General features: G+C 38.8%; 2 protein-coding genes across 19 annotated transcripts in view; one reads left to right on the forward strand and one right to left on the reverse strand.

The window, feature by feature from the left end:
* mark3a (MAP/microtubule affinity-regulating kinase 3a) overlaps positions 1-3681 on the forward strand; it is a 96333-nt gene extending 92652 nt beyond the window's left edge. For 12 of the 17 annotated variants that reach the window (XM_041813103.1, XM_041813110.1, XM_041813109.1 and 9 more), the window contains one exon: positions 2769-3681. In XM_041813103.1, coding sequence (XP_041669037.1) covers positions 2769-3114 — 346 coding nt within the window. In that variant the 3' untranslated portion in view covers positions 3115-3681. The remainder of the gene's footprint in view (positions 1-2768) is intronic. The other 5 variants (XM_041813120.1, XM_041813122.1, XM_041813123.1 and 2 more) reach the window with 2 other exon arrangements.
* A 2105-nt stretch (positions 3682-5786) lies between these two features.
* On the reverse strand, positions 5787-11797 carry ckba (creatine kinase, brain a). 2 transcript variants are annotated; one of them, XM_041812388.1, is made up of 8 exons: positions 11688-11797; positions 11063-11264; positions 9594-9748; positions 9332-9464; positions 8755-8926; positions 6646-6769; positions 6325-6514; positions 5787-6191 (listed from the first exon to the last, which is right to left on the reverse strand). In XM_041812388.1, the coding sequence occupies exons 2-8, from the start codon at positions 11253-11255 to the stop codon at positions 6013-6015; spliced, it is 1146 nt and encodes a 381-aa protein (XP_041668322.1). In that variant the 5' UTR covers positions 11256-11264; positions 11688-11797; the 3' UTR covers positions 5787-6012. The 2 variants fall into 2 exon arrangements, with proteins under 2 accessions (XP_041668322.1, XP_041668323.1); XM_041812389.1 differs by lacking the exon at positions 11688-11797 and adding an exon at positions 9867-10054 and having other exon boundaries at positions 11063-11199.
* Positions 11798-13524: the final 1727 nt, after the last annotated feature.

The following is a 13524-nucleotide window of genomic DNA, read 5'->3' on the forward strand; positions in this document are numbered from 1 at the left end:
GTGCAGGTGAGGTAGAAACCCACTATGGGCCTATCTCAACAACCTCAACATAAAATCAACACGTAACAATAAACTGCAATATCAACTACCAAGATCTATTGAAATAGAATACACAATAGAAAAATAAAATAATAAATAATAACAGAAAAAAGTGATCTTTGTACCTAAATATGAAAGTAAAATAGGGATGATAATAATCAGCAATAAGAATAAGAATAAGAATACCAGGTGTAACAGTACCCACACTGTGTTGATTATTCACTATGAAATCTTGCTGACCTCAAAGTTTAGAGTATTCTTCTAAAAAACCTTCGTTTGAAGGGCCATGTACCCTCCATAGCACTCCACCACTTACCCTCCACTGCAACAAGAACCAGGACATCCGGCCCCTAGATGTGAATGTGCAAACTATAGAGGAGTGATTGTCAATTGGCGACCCGTGGGCCACATTAGGCCCCCCACATCTTCCCATCTGGCCCCCAGGGCATTAGCAAATTCAGAACAATTAAAGGAAAAATATCCTAAACGATGAGATTGAAAGAGTTTCATCAGGAATGACTTTATGCTTCATCCATTTTTCAGAAATCCACCTGTCAGCTGTTAGTAGCAAATATGATCCATATTAAACCCAGATTTATCAGTCCATTCCTGATAAAACTGCAGTTTTCTATGTCAACGTTCAGCTTTAGGTGTTTTGGGAGTGTAATTTTTCTGCTTGGGTTTTTCACATACACAGTGTGTAAGTATCAAACCCAGTGATGGACAACTGCCACAGAATTATTCTTAATTCTTAATTATTAAAATATCTCAGTCGCCCCCTTGTGGATGGCTACAATATAGGGACGTATCTCAGTGTTAGAGCCAGACAATTACATACATGTCAAAGAAAAATATTAAACAACAAAATTATGTTAATTTATTTTAACTTATTTGATAATTAGCCCCCAAAGTGCCTGTAGAGAAAGAAGCTGACCCTTGTCCAAATGTGGTTGATGATCACTGCTATAGAGGTCAGGCTCACAACATTAAATCAAGATATTAAATTGTTGGTATGATTTGCAGAGATTTCCTATACTAGTCAGTTTGGGATGGGCCTCTGGAAAATCTCTGTTGAAAGGCCATGCAGCCATACCACTTCCCCTTACTCATCCAGTCCAACAAGATTCAGGACCCATTAGATGTGAACGTGCAAAATGTAGAGACCGGCTAAGTAGAAGGGACAAGGCGTGAATTGGGACTGAGCCTCAGTCTCTGTAAAAGTATGAAAATAAAATAATTTGCTGCATAATTAATCCAGTTGCAATAGTAATCACAATGTAAGGCTGTGCGATTTCATAATCTAAAAGGTTTGCAAAGATGCCTGCAGGAAGGTCTTTAAGTTTACAATAGTACTAAGTTAGTTAAAAAGCTGTTTTGTATTTGTATTTTTATGCTACTTAATAATTGTATATTTTAGTCGAGAAATACACTTGAAAACTATCATTATTCTCAGCATTTACCTCGATAATCAAGCAAGAAGATATGATACCATGTATGTGATTTATCATAGCCACAATCACTGCGTTGTCCAGTATATCGCAGTTTCACATTATCACTAGCTTTAGCAGCACTGTTTTAGTCCTTCATGTTGCTGCTTCAGTAACTTAAAGTATTGTATTTTATGTTTAAATATTTAGCTTTGTGACTTGAATATAAATATAAAAAGAGAGGCACAAACTGGAGTTATGATGCATTCAGGTGTTTAAAGTAAAAAGCCGAACATGAGCTGAATGTTTTAAAGGAATAAGATTTTGGGAAACACACTTGGTATTTGCTTTCTTGCTGAGAGTTAGATGATTAAACCAGGCCCAGAAATTATCCGAGAAACACCAAACTTACAGTCCTTTAGTGTCATTTAACCCTTTGGTTTTTATGCAGATTTGATTCTTAAGAGGCTTAATGAGTGGACATTTGAGGTTTGATTTGATTTAAACTGCACGGATTAAGGTTGTCTTTAAATAATACAAATAGTGTTTGTAACTAGTATTTCCCATTTTTGCAAGGTTATTTATATTCTTAAGATTAAAGCAACAAGTTGTGCATGGCTTAGTAAAAAAAAAAGGGGCCATTCCACTGCATATTCCTTACTTGATGTTAGGGTTGAACTCATAATGAGGGCCAGTATTCAGCATTTAAGTTACTATCTTTATGTGTTTTGTTTTTCTAATTGACAGTTAAATTATTTATTAATATATTTAGCTCTGCTGTGAGTTTTGTCTACAACTCTAGCTCTGTTTTCGCTCTCCATAGTCTCCAGTACCTCTCTTTGGAAACCAGTAGGCTAGACTTCACATGTATATTAGCCGATCAACACTGAAATCTGAGTACCTATATCACATATTAGTTCCAAGTATCACTTTATCAATCCCATTAAGCTTCTAACAATTGACCTCAAAAATCAATAACAGACTCCTACATTCAGTTTTTGTATGTAAAGTATATTTTACTGATAAACAATAGCAATTATAACCGGTAGCTAACTTTCTGCAGGCTTCAGGTTCAAGGTTTCAGTACAGACATGAAATCAGTTTCAACTTTCTGATCTAATTCTTGGCAAGAAGGCAAATAAAGCCCCAAAAAGTAGAGCTATTCCTTTAGATTTTGAATGTCTAGCCATTTTGACTGTCAGTAAACAAGCATCTGGTTTACTAAAGAATAAAAAGTCAAAGTGGTTGTTAAAAAAACATGACAAACTGGTACTAAAATGTCTGTTTCTTTTCTCCCACCAGTCGCCATGTACCTGGGGATCAAAAAGGGGAAAATAAAGACGGTAAACCCCGCTCCCTCCGATTCACTTGGAGTATGAGGACCACCAGCTCCATGGAGCCTTGTGACATCATGCGGGAGATTCGCAAGGTACTCGACGCCAACAACTGCGACTACGAACAACAAGAGAGTTTCCTGCTTCTTTGCGTCCACGGGGACGGGCGAGCCGAGAACCTGGTGCAGTGGGAGATGGAGGTTTGCAAGCTGCCCCGTCTCTCCCTCAATGGCGTCAGGTTCAAACGGATATCCGGATCATCCATTGCTTTCAAAAACATTGCTTCCAAAGTTGCCAACGAGTTAAAGCTATGAACAAAAGGGTTTAAAAAGTATACATATATATATCTAGAAGTATTTAAGCTGTACAATCATCCAAGTAGCAGTTTCCAAATGTCTCCTTTTTTTAAACAAAATACAGAGTATGTATTGAATATTACAGTGTATAGATTAAGGCTTTTGGCAATAATCACTGAATTACCTACTAATATCTCAGTCTCATCTGGCCACACGGGGTCGACATTAACGAGTTGAATATGATTTGTCATGCTGTGAATGTGGACAAAAAAAACATTTCTAGTCTTATTTATTTCTTTTTTTTCTCCTCGAAAAAGAAAAAAATTACGTAGCGTTTTTTGTTTTCAGTGTAAATAATGTATCTTACTTTCAAGATGGCTTCACTGCAATACTCCATTTTTTTTTTTCTTTTTGTATTTCGTTAAAAAAAGTAGAGATGACGGGGAGTCTGTGTAAATGCCCACATGGTTAAAAGGGGGAGGGGGGGTCACTCATGTCTCAATTAAAGTGTCTGTCCACTTGAACGTCCCGTCTCACCATGATGATTTGTAACCGGGCACAGTCAAGATAAAGATGTAAAACAAGTCTGCTTTGATTTTTGCTGATTCTTTGGAGCTGAATTCAACTGTGAGTCCAGTGGTTGAAAGAATATGCAGGTTTTTAGGAGTTAAGAAGGTAAAATATGAAAAGGTAAACAGCCTGTTATTATTATGGGCGTTTATATTTTATTGATCCACTGTGCATGGAAGGGACTTATACATCTACAGAACCCCTTCATCTACTTTACATTCAGAGCAAATGAACTAAAACACTTCCCTTCCTAGAAGATTATGTTATACTCTATTTAGACAGTACACTGCACTGTTTTTGTAGACATACTTCGATGCATATTGAAAAGGGTTTTATTTTTGGTAGCTCAGATGTATACTGAGGGGTCTGGGATGCCCCCATCCATAATCAACCATGGTCTGTGGTATAGAGCTTGAAAACATAAAGCATAGCGTTGTTTAATTCTGTCCAGCCTTGCTCAGAATGATGGGAATGGCAGCTCCTTTTTGAGACCCAGATTATTCAGCTCAGTAATAAGAGGCAATCTTTCAGTTCCCAAATGGCTCTTTATTTGGAACCATTTCGCCTTGGTTGTCACTATACTAGAACTAGTTCCCCACAGAGTTTGTGTGCTAAATGGTAAATAACCGTGTCCCTTTAAAAGCATGCTTACGGGTGCCAGCCCAAAAATAATCTTAAAAAAACATCATGCTTAATGAAAGAGAGAAGCTCTTTAAGAGTCACTGCTAGCCCTTTAGACTGGTTAATTCAACCCCATTCATTCTGGATGTTCTTATTACCAGCAGCTTCGCCTCAGTAAGAGAGCTGCATTATTTGCGTAAGAGGCAGACGAGAGATTTCCAATATCAGGTCGTCTGAAAGTGTACTGTTGATGCATAATGTGGACTGAGACTACCACTAAAGTGCATTCATTTTGTATGCAAATGCCCAAACTATACTGTTAATCCTTGATCATGCATTGTCTGAACAAGCTATCTTATGCTTTAGAATACCAGAGAAAAGAATTTTGACTCTTGGTGCAAGATGCCCTTAACCATATCGACTGATGGAGTAGTTATCTGACTGGATTTTTTAAAAGTGTGACTGTTGGCATCCACAGCTTGTTTTCACAAAGGTCACTTCTCTGTGTCAAAGCCTGTCCATAATAACGTATCAGACAATACCAAGAGGTTATCTGGCTTTTTTTTTTTCTTTTTAGCCGTAGACTAGCATGTCTGCAGCCCCCACTGCAAAAGTGATGTGTTTGAAAGAAGGTGACCAGGATGCTCCATGGAAAAGGGATTAACACCATTCTCCCTGTTGGGTTTCATTGTACAGTTGAACCAACTTTGAAACTACTAACTTACATAATGTTGCTTTAAGCACAGTATTTTGTCCTTTCTAAGGTTTGCAGATAGAGTCCATTACAGAAGAAGCACACTCTTAGGCACAAATCATTGCTTCATCCAACAAGCAACAAATAGATCATAATGAAAGTCAAAGTCAGTTTTGGTTTGCACCATTTCTCTGCTCATGGATTGAGGTCTAAGTTTTAGTTTCATCAAGCTATAAGACAAATCCTGAACATAACTCTTACAGTACTTTAAAACATAATTAGGTTGTGGAAGCAGCCCCTGAAGCCAAAGCTGTTGGACAGTAAGAACTTTAGGATTTTGTAATTTAATCCAATTTTGCCACTAAACACAGAGTGTGACTACAGCTTAAAGAATATTCCACACAGCAATATGAAACGGTTATGAGGCATGTAATCTCATCAGTTCACAGTCTGGATCCAAGATGAAACAAAATATACAGACCATACATGTTAACTAGAATATTGGAGCCTTCATCCCCCATAATGCAACACATGAGTCACATTAGCCTCCTGATTTCACACTGAACCTTCATTCTGACAGTCTCAGTGACCCACTATATCCAGGTTCCCAGAGGCTTTAGGTGTCAATTCTGCATTAAACATGCAAAGATGGGCAACATGCAAAATGTATGATCTAAACTGAAGGATTTAAGGCTCTGCAGTTGTAGTTTTGTCAAAACCTTCAATTCTTACACAACTCCTAGTGGGTGAAGTGATTGGTGGTACCTTGTGTCTGAATACAGCAAAATTCACATTTTGAAACAAGTTGAACCAGAACATTTTTTATTTTATTTCAGATTCATCCTCACCTTACAGGAGCCGTTTGCCTTAAATACATAACAAATCCAAACTGTGTAATACAGAGTGCATTCCAGGACAGAGTCAGACATTCGTTCAGGGGGAGAGGAGCAAGGAAAGGGCATTTGGGAGTTGGAAAAAGGGGGAAAGGGGAAAAGGGAGGGACGGAGCAGGGAAGAGGGTGCTGGGATGCTTTACTTCTGGGCGGGCATGAGGTCATCGATAGACTGGCCCTTCTCCAGCCTCTTCTCCATGTCCACCAGCAGCTTGATTCCATCAACCACCATCTGCACCAGCTCTACCTCAGAGAAGCCCAGTCTGTCAGCATTGGAAATGTCAAACACGCCGCCCACAGCCGCTGTGTCCACACCACCTATAGGTAACAAGACAAAAGTTAATAATCTTAAAACATGCATCCAGATGGGAACATTTTAGATTTCTTACATGTTGATAAGATAATGTGGCAGTGTCAAAGACAGCTAGATTAAAAGGTGTGAAGCACGAACCAGTTCCACGTTTCTGCAGCCTCAGCTTCTTAAGAACATCCTCAAACTTGGCGTGTTTGCTCATGTTGGGCAGCTTCACGTGCACTCCTGCACGCAGGCCTGTACCCAGGTTGGAGGGGCAAGTGAGGACGTAGCCCAGGTGCTCATTCCACATGAAAGCGTGGCCTCTATCCTTGAACAGGCTCTCGATCTAAAAACCAAACCAGGTTGATAAAAGTACATTCACTGTTAAAATAACCACAGTAAAAACAAAACCCTGCTTTCAATCTGGCTTTTTATAGAAACTCCCTCAGCAGATTAGAGCTCATGTTTTCAACAAACCTTTGTGAGTCCGGTGCAGAAGCGCTGGAATACCTCCTTCATGTTGCCGCCCTTCTGCATGGAGATAACACGCAGGTGGTCCTCCTCATTCACCCACACCAGGAAGGTCTTGTTGTCATTGTGCCTTTGGACAAAAGATAAATAAGAGTCCAGATTTATATATTTTAATAAGTGTTAATTTGGGACAGGCATTTTAAATTTAGTCCTGGCCTTCAGATGAAAATATTAAGTCATTTTTAATTTAACGTTTTAGTTGTTTAAAACTCAACCTTTTAGTCCAAAAAAGTCCTTTTCATTTTGAAACAATTAAGTCAGTCAAATTGTAAAATTAATATAAATTTAAACACTCATTAATGCACTACCAATACTTAAATCAATTTCAAATACTCTGAATATACCGACACACATCTTATATGCATATTGGACGGGTGTCATTGATTTGGAATGCAAAAGTCCAGGACCGACATTTTAGTTTTGTCTTAACAAAAATTAAATGTACTTTGTCAGTTGTTAATCATTAAAAATGTATTTTTAGATAGTTTTGGTCTCATCTTCCTTCTGGAAAGGGGCTGTAGACTAACATTTAAATTTGCAAGCGAGTAGTTTAGCTTATTGTCCTCCTGCCTCCTAATGTCTGTCTTAGAAAGGTCAACTTTCCTTTTATTTCAGCATAATAGTTTTCATTTAACTTAGTCTTTTTCTTGTATATTTCCATTTTAACTCTCGGTTACAAGGTATTCTTATGTTTACTACAAGTTTTTTTAAACTAACTGATCTACCCTCTTTTCTTTTAAAATGACAACAGTATCCTTTAATAACCATCAGGACTGCTTTGCACACATCCAGAAGTATTAGTGGAAATACTTCCATTATCATTTTCTTCTAAGTAATTTTTATATCCATAATTGTCTGATTTGATTTATAATCCCCGTGTTTAACCACAAAAGCTTTTCACAGTTTATTGCTGCATCCATAGATGTGACAAGTCCATAGTTCCTATGTTACAGTCCGTTACCCTGTATAAGTCGTTTTGGAACAAAAAGGTAGTCTATCCTTGAATAGACAGAATGTGGGTAAGAAAAAAAGGTCTAGTCTCTTTTAAATGGGATTTAGATCCCTCCTCATGTCCAGTGGTTGATTTAGCAATTTTGGGGCCCAAGGCGAGCACTGATGGGGGCCCTTCACATCCATTGCTCTCCCTGCTTTAAATTCTTATTTATCTGAGAAAGGCCTACTTTTATTTTAATGTTAAACCAACCATAAATGACAGTTTAGAAATTTATTTTTATTTATTAGTTTATTTGACAGGGGCCATGCAAAACAAAACTGTCAAGCCAGAGTTGTCTATAAAGCTAATTTTTATCTGATAAAGCTAATTATCAATGTCTATTTTGAATGGAAATTTCCAATGTGGAGACTAAACAGACACATGGCAACAAAATGATATTAGAGAACACTGCATTTTTATGTTTATTTAAGTGGAAAAATTACAATTTACTCAAAGAGGAAATCTGTTTCATTTTAATTTTTTTCCCTTTTCTGGTCATGTTTTACCAGGTAACACCTCTCAAAAAGTGACCAATTCAATTTACTTACTCATATATTTGATAATATTAATTATGAAATATTTGGTAAACTAACGGTCACAACAAAATACTCGTTATTAGAGTTTCATTTGCATTAAAAAAAGGATTCACGAAGTCATTCACATTTTAGCATTTGAAGTGGCTACAGTGGCTTTTATGCCACTATAACATGACCAAGTGTTACTGGATATTTCTAGCTTTTAATGAGTATTTACCCTTTAGAATTCCAAATGGGAAGAATACAGGCCAGTGCAGGAGAAAGGGTTAAGATAATTATGTGTTCACAAGGCCCCAGGCCTCATGGTAAAGTCTGCAAATGTCTGAGAGTCCTAGTTCCTGAAGCATTAATGTTATTGTTTTCATTGTTTTCTTTCCACCTACATAGCAAGGTTTGAAAGCATCTAGGGTAGAATAAATCGTGTTAACACCCCCCAAAATTGAAATCAGACTAACATTTTTAGTCATAGTTTTGGCTGACAAAACAAACACTGCCTTAAAACAGCAGTGAAGATCAACTTCTCACCAGATGCCCCTGGCGTCGGGCCAGTCGCGGGCCATCCCTGAGGCCAACAGCAGAGGAGACACTGGTTTGTCGAACAGGAAGTGGTCGTCGATGAGCTGCTGCTGCTCTGCTTCTGTCATGTTCTTCAAGGCATAGTATTTCCCCTTCAGGTCTCCGCTCAGGGAGGCCAGAGCTAGAGAGGAAAAAAACATTCAGTTTTAGATCTTTGAAGCAACTGGTTTTCAGAGATGACAGGCAGACATTTTTAATCACCAAGTCTGGCTTCAACATCAGAGAAATTTGGAGAAAAAAAAAAAAAAACATCCTCTGTGCCTTCTAAATGTTATTCCTTGTTATATCACTAGATGGCGCCAGTTGTCACATAAATGAGACCAGACGGCCTCTCGAACAACAAAGCATCACAGTTTCGGGCCACATCCTCCTACGACACAGCAATTAAACCCTGAGAATCTCTTACAGTACCCAGCAGCTCATCTCCATCTGTATGCCTACGCTCTGTTCAGATAGCTACAGAAAACAGAGCACCTGTGCAGTCATAATGGGCTTCAATCAATCAAGGTTCAAGTGGCCTCTTTACCTTCAATGGAGAGCTTCTCCACAGCGCGCCTCTCTCCTCGGCTGCAGTGAGGGGGCAGACAGAAGCCACGGATGCTGCGGCCTGTTCGGACACGGGAGCTCAGAACGTAGTTGGGGTCGAGATCGTCACCACCCTAGAAGAGAAAGAAGGCCCATATTTGATAAATAAGGCTGCACAGCTGTATTGTTGGGTGCAAAAATGGAACAATGGAACAACATGACTCCTTAAAGAGTTCTTTTGTGCAGTTTCAGAGCTCTGGTACCTTCAGGTTGTCTGAGTTGAGGTCGGTCTTGTGCTTGTCTGAGGGTTTGTATCCTCCATGTCTGTCCTCGATCACGGGGTCCAGCAGCTCTTTGAAGACTTCGTACGTCTCCTCGTCTCCAGCAACACAGCCCACGGTCATGATGAAGGGGTGGCCTGCACACAAAGTAAACCAGGTCAAGGAGGAGACACTGAAGAGACCAACAGACAAAACATCCTCACTAAACTGAATGTGCACAGTGTTAAGTCTTAAGATGGGACTGTGTGACTGTACCAGGATTATCAACCCCTGTCTGAATGACACCATCTATGGTGAAGCCGCTGGGTGTAGCCCGCTCTCTCAGCTTCTTGTACATGTCCAGGGTTAAGAACTTGGCCATATGGTTGTTGTGCTGACTGAGATCTGGGAACTCGTCCTCTGCTGACATCCTCTTCAGGGTCAGCTTGGCCATACTCTCAGAGCTAGACAGAAACAGGAGGGTCACTGGTCATACTGTAGTGACCAGGCTAGTGGACACTCCTCTGGATCATTTAAAACATGGACCACAAACTTTATAGATGGGTTAATTTGATGCTGGGCAATATAATAACTTTAAAGATCTATCAACCAAAAGGGGAAGAAAATGGCGTTTACATCCATATTGTTTGTTGATTTGGGAACAAGGGCCAAGCTTGATGCTCAGTTAAGATCGCTTTCCTCTTGCACTTCAGATCCACCCATTTTTCCAAAACTGCCAGTGCATTTGTGCAATTTAGGCTCTTTCCGCTCAGTTTTCCCCACTTTTGATATGATCAATCAGTAGAATAATAGGACCTTCGAAAATTTTGGCATCTTAAACAACATTGCCAATATTTTTGTACAAGTCAGACTGATGTTGGAGTTTGTTGGCAAGTTTTGATTACAAATTACCCAATAATGAGTGTGGCTGAGGTAACAACCAGGCTCAATATTGTTTCATTTTCACTCTAGAATTACATCAAAGTTTCCAAATCTGGCATCTGACAAAAATGAGTCAATTTCCAACAGAAAAATGCTCAGATAGCCATCATGCATTACTACTGGGCAAAGAAAATAAAGACGTTTGTGGTCCATGTCACCCATCCCTTTGTTAGTCTCCACTGAAAGCTGTAACTGATAGAAAACAGTGAAAGCCGCAGTGGATTATCAGCTGCAGCTCTGCATACATTATGTAACACTAGTAATCTTTACCATTTGCTATAAAGGGTGCAATATCACTCAGATAGTGGAGGCCCATTTAGATGAGGATAACCATTCCTAACTGATTCAGCAGCTTTGCATATGCCTATAAAGGTTTGTCAGAGTTTATCCCTTTGGCAAGGTCACAGTGCAGAAAGCTGTTAGTGTTCCCTCGCAGGAACATGCAGCTCTGAGCGCCGCTGCGGCCATTAAACGCGGTCTATCAGGCAGAACAGATGGCGTTTTCGCCGAAAAGCCGCTTGGGTTTTTACCTGGGTTATCAACCCCAGTCTGAATGACATCATCCAGAGTAAATCCACTGGGTGTCTGTTTGCTCCTCAGCCGCTCGTACATAGCAGGAGTCAGGACCTTGGCCATATGATTGTTGTGTTGGCTGAGGTCCGGATACTCCTGCTCCGAGGCGTATTTCATCTTCATCTGGTTGTGCGTGTTACCGAAAGGCATGGTTGATCCCTGGGACGGAGGATGGAGGGAAGAGACGGTGAAAAATCAGCGGCAAAAATACATTTCTGAAGTGTTCTCATCAGAGCATCACGTCTACGGCGCACACAGAGACTATCATGGATGTTACAATTTAGCAGAAGCAACTAGACACAGTGGCAGCGAGACAATGAAATCTCCTGCAGTGAACAGAGTGTCCTGAACGCACTACAGCAGGTGCAGAAATGAGCTGAAGAAACATTCAGGATCAAATATACTGAATGCAACCTATCATTTTTAATGTTTCTATCAAAATGCTCCAACAGTTAGCATTGCTCTTCACCATTAAAAACAAATTCATAAGGCCAAACACTAGTGCTCTGTTATCACTTCAGCGTTAAAACCAAACACGCTCCAGCTGTGCGACGCTATTTGGAGTTTAAATAAATGACATACCTGTTGTTTTCGGACTTGTGGATTACTACTACTACCAGGGGTTGATACAAAGATCCCTATTTTTCCGACCGAGGAGCTCACAAACACAGCAGCAGCGACCCAGCAGCTCTCCAGTCAGTCAGATGATTTGAGATCGTCCTTTATAGGGTCCCATCTCTCCTCCCATTGGCCAGTATTTCTATTCCATTCATTCAATTGGATGCGCTCCTTTGGAGGCTGTGTGGAGTGGGGACTCCCTCTACACAGACATTTTTACTACAAACTCAGCTGTTTTTGTGCACTGAATACCAAAATACGATCAGATGAGACAAGAAACTATCCCTAATGATAAAAATTCACATAACCTATTATTACTGAAAATTAATTTAGCGTTCAGTTTAGAGAGAAGGAGTTGCGATCAAGTGATTTCATAAAGAAATCAAGTATTTCAGTGGCAAATTTGAAACTTAGTAAGCAGTATATTTATTATTTAGACTGAAGAACTGCTTTAAGCAGCTATAAAAATTCTCATTTGTTGCTATAGCTTATCTTCTGGCCTCAACAGATAAATAAAAAGAAAAAAAGATAAAAATATGGCCAATGGTCATATTTAAAACAACAATTTAGCTAACTGCAAGTTCAACTGTGTTTTTCATTATTTCTGTTGGTGATATCAGACATTATTGATATTAAAGTACTGAATCATAAAAGTAGGGATGCACCGATACCACATTTTCCGATACCACTTCAATATGGGTACTCACCAAAACTGAGTATGAATGGGAGAACTTGATAACTACTAACTAATAATTAGTTTGAAAGGTTTTATTTTCATCAGATGTTTCTCATCCCTCTTCCCAACAATTTATCGGTGCATAGTTTTCATTCTCCTCTATTTTTGACATTTTCAATTTTGTTTAAACATCGGAGAAATCAGGCTTTAAAATGAGGCAGAGTACAGTATCTGCAATGTTTTATGAATACAAGTACTTGGACTTGGTGTCTGCACCAGTACTGGTATTGGTATCTGTGCATCCCTACTTTAAAGACATCATTTCAGTCTACTCTTCAAAGATAAGGTGCACCACAGTTAAATTCCCTTGTCACTTGTTCTATTTCTCCACTTTAGTTGAATTTCAGGCCACAATCTTGAAAGAAAAAGATCATTTTTGACCAGAGATTGGTACAAAATAAAAAAACCCATAAATAATCTTAGATTATTATTAGAAGCTTTGATATATAGGCTATAATGCAAAATCATGAGTTATGTTTCTGTTATGTTTTTTATAAGGACTGTTAAAAGATTTAAATATTTTAATCACAATTGATCTCAGAGTGTCTGTGGTTACTCACAATTATATCCTTTAATTGCATTTTAAAATTTCACTGTTTTGCATTGTTTCATTTTGGGGTGTTCTACTGTCTTAAATTGACGTCCTGTTCGGATAGAGGCCCGCTTTTATAGGTGGGTCAAAGATTATGACATGAACTAAGCTTTGGAAAAAGGAACTTATATGGATTGAAATGGAAATAAGGGGATATAAAGTAATTGTTTGTTACCACAAGGTGATGTTTAACTTGCCCACTGGCTTAAACAAAGTGTGCTGACAGGGTTAATAAAACGTGATTTTTAATGTGCTAATTATGGAACATGATTAATCATGATTAATGTAATTAATCTTGACAGCGCTAATTCTTATTTAAGTAAAAATGAAGTAACCTACAGTATTTTGTCACTGGCTGTTTTTATTGTGTTGTATACCATTTTAACATAAGAAAGGCTCTCAGTCAGTCTCACTGTTTAAAATGACTGCAAATTCTGTTGTGGACTGTCTCCTGGACTCTACAGAAGAATTGT

This window comes from Cheilinus undulatus, linkage group 18 (assembly GCF_018320785.1).
Source record: "Cheilinus undulatus linkage group 18, ASM1832078v1, whole genome shotgun sequence".
In the NCBI taxonomy this organism is placed as follows: domain Eukaryota; kingdom Metazoa; phylum Chordata; class Actinopteri; order Labriformes; family Labridae; genus Cheilinus; species Cheilinus undulatus.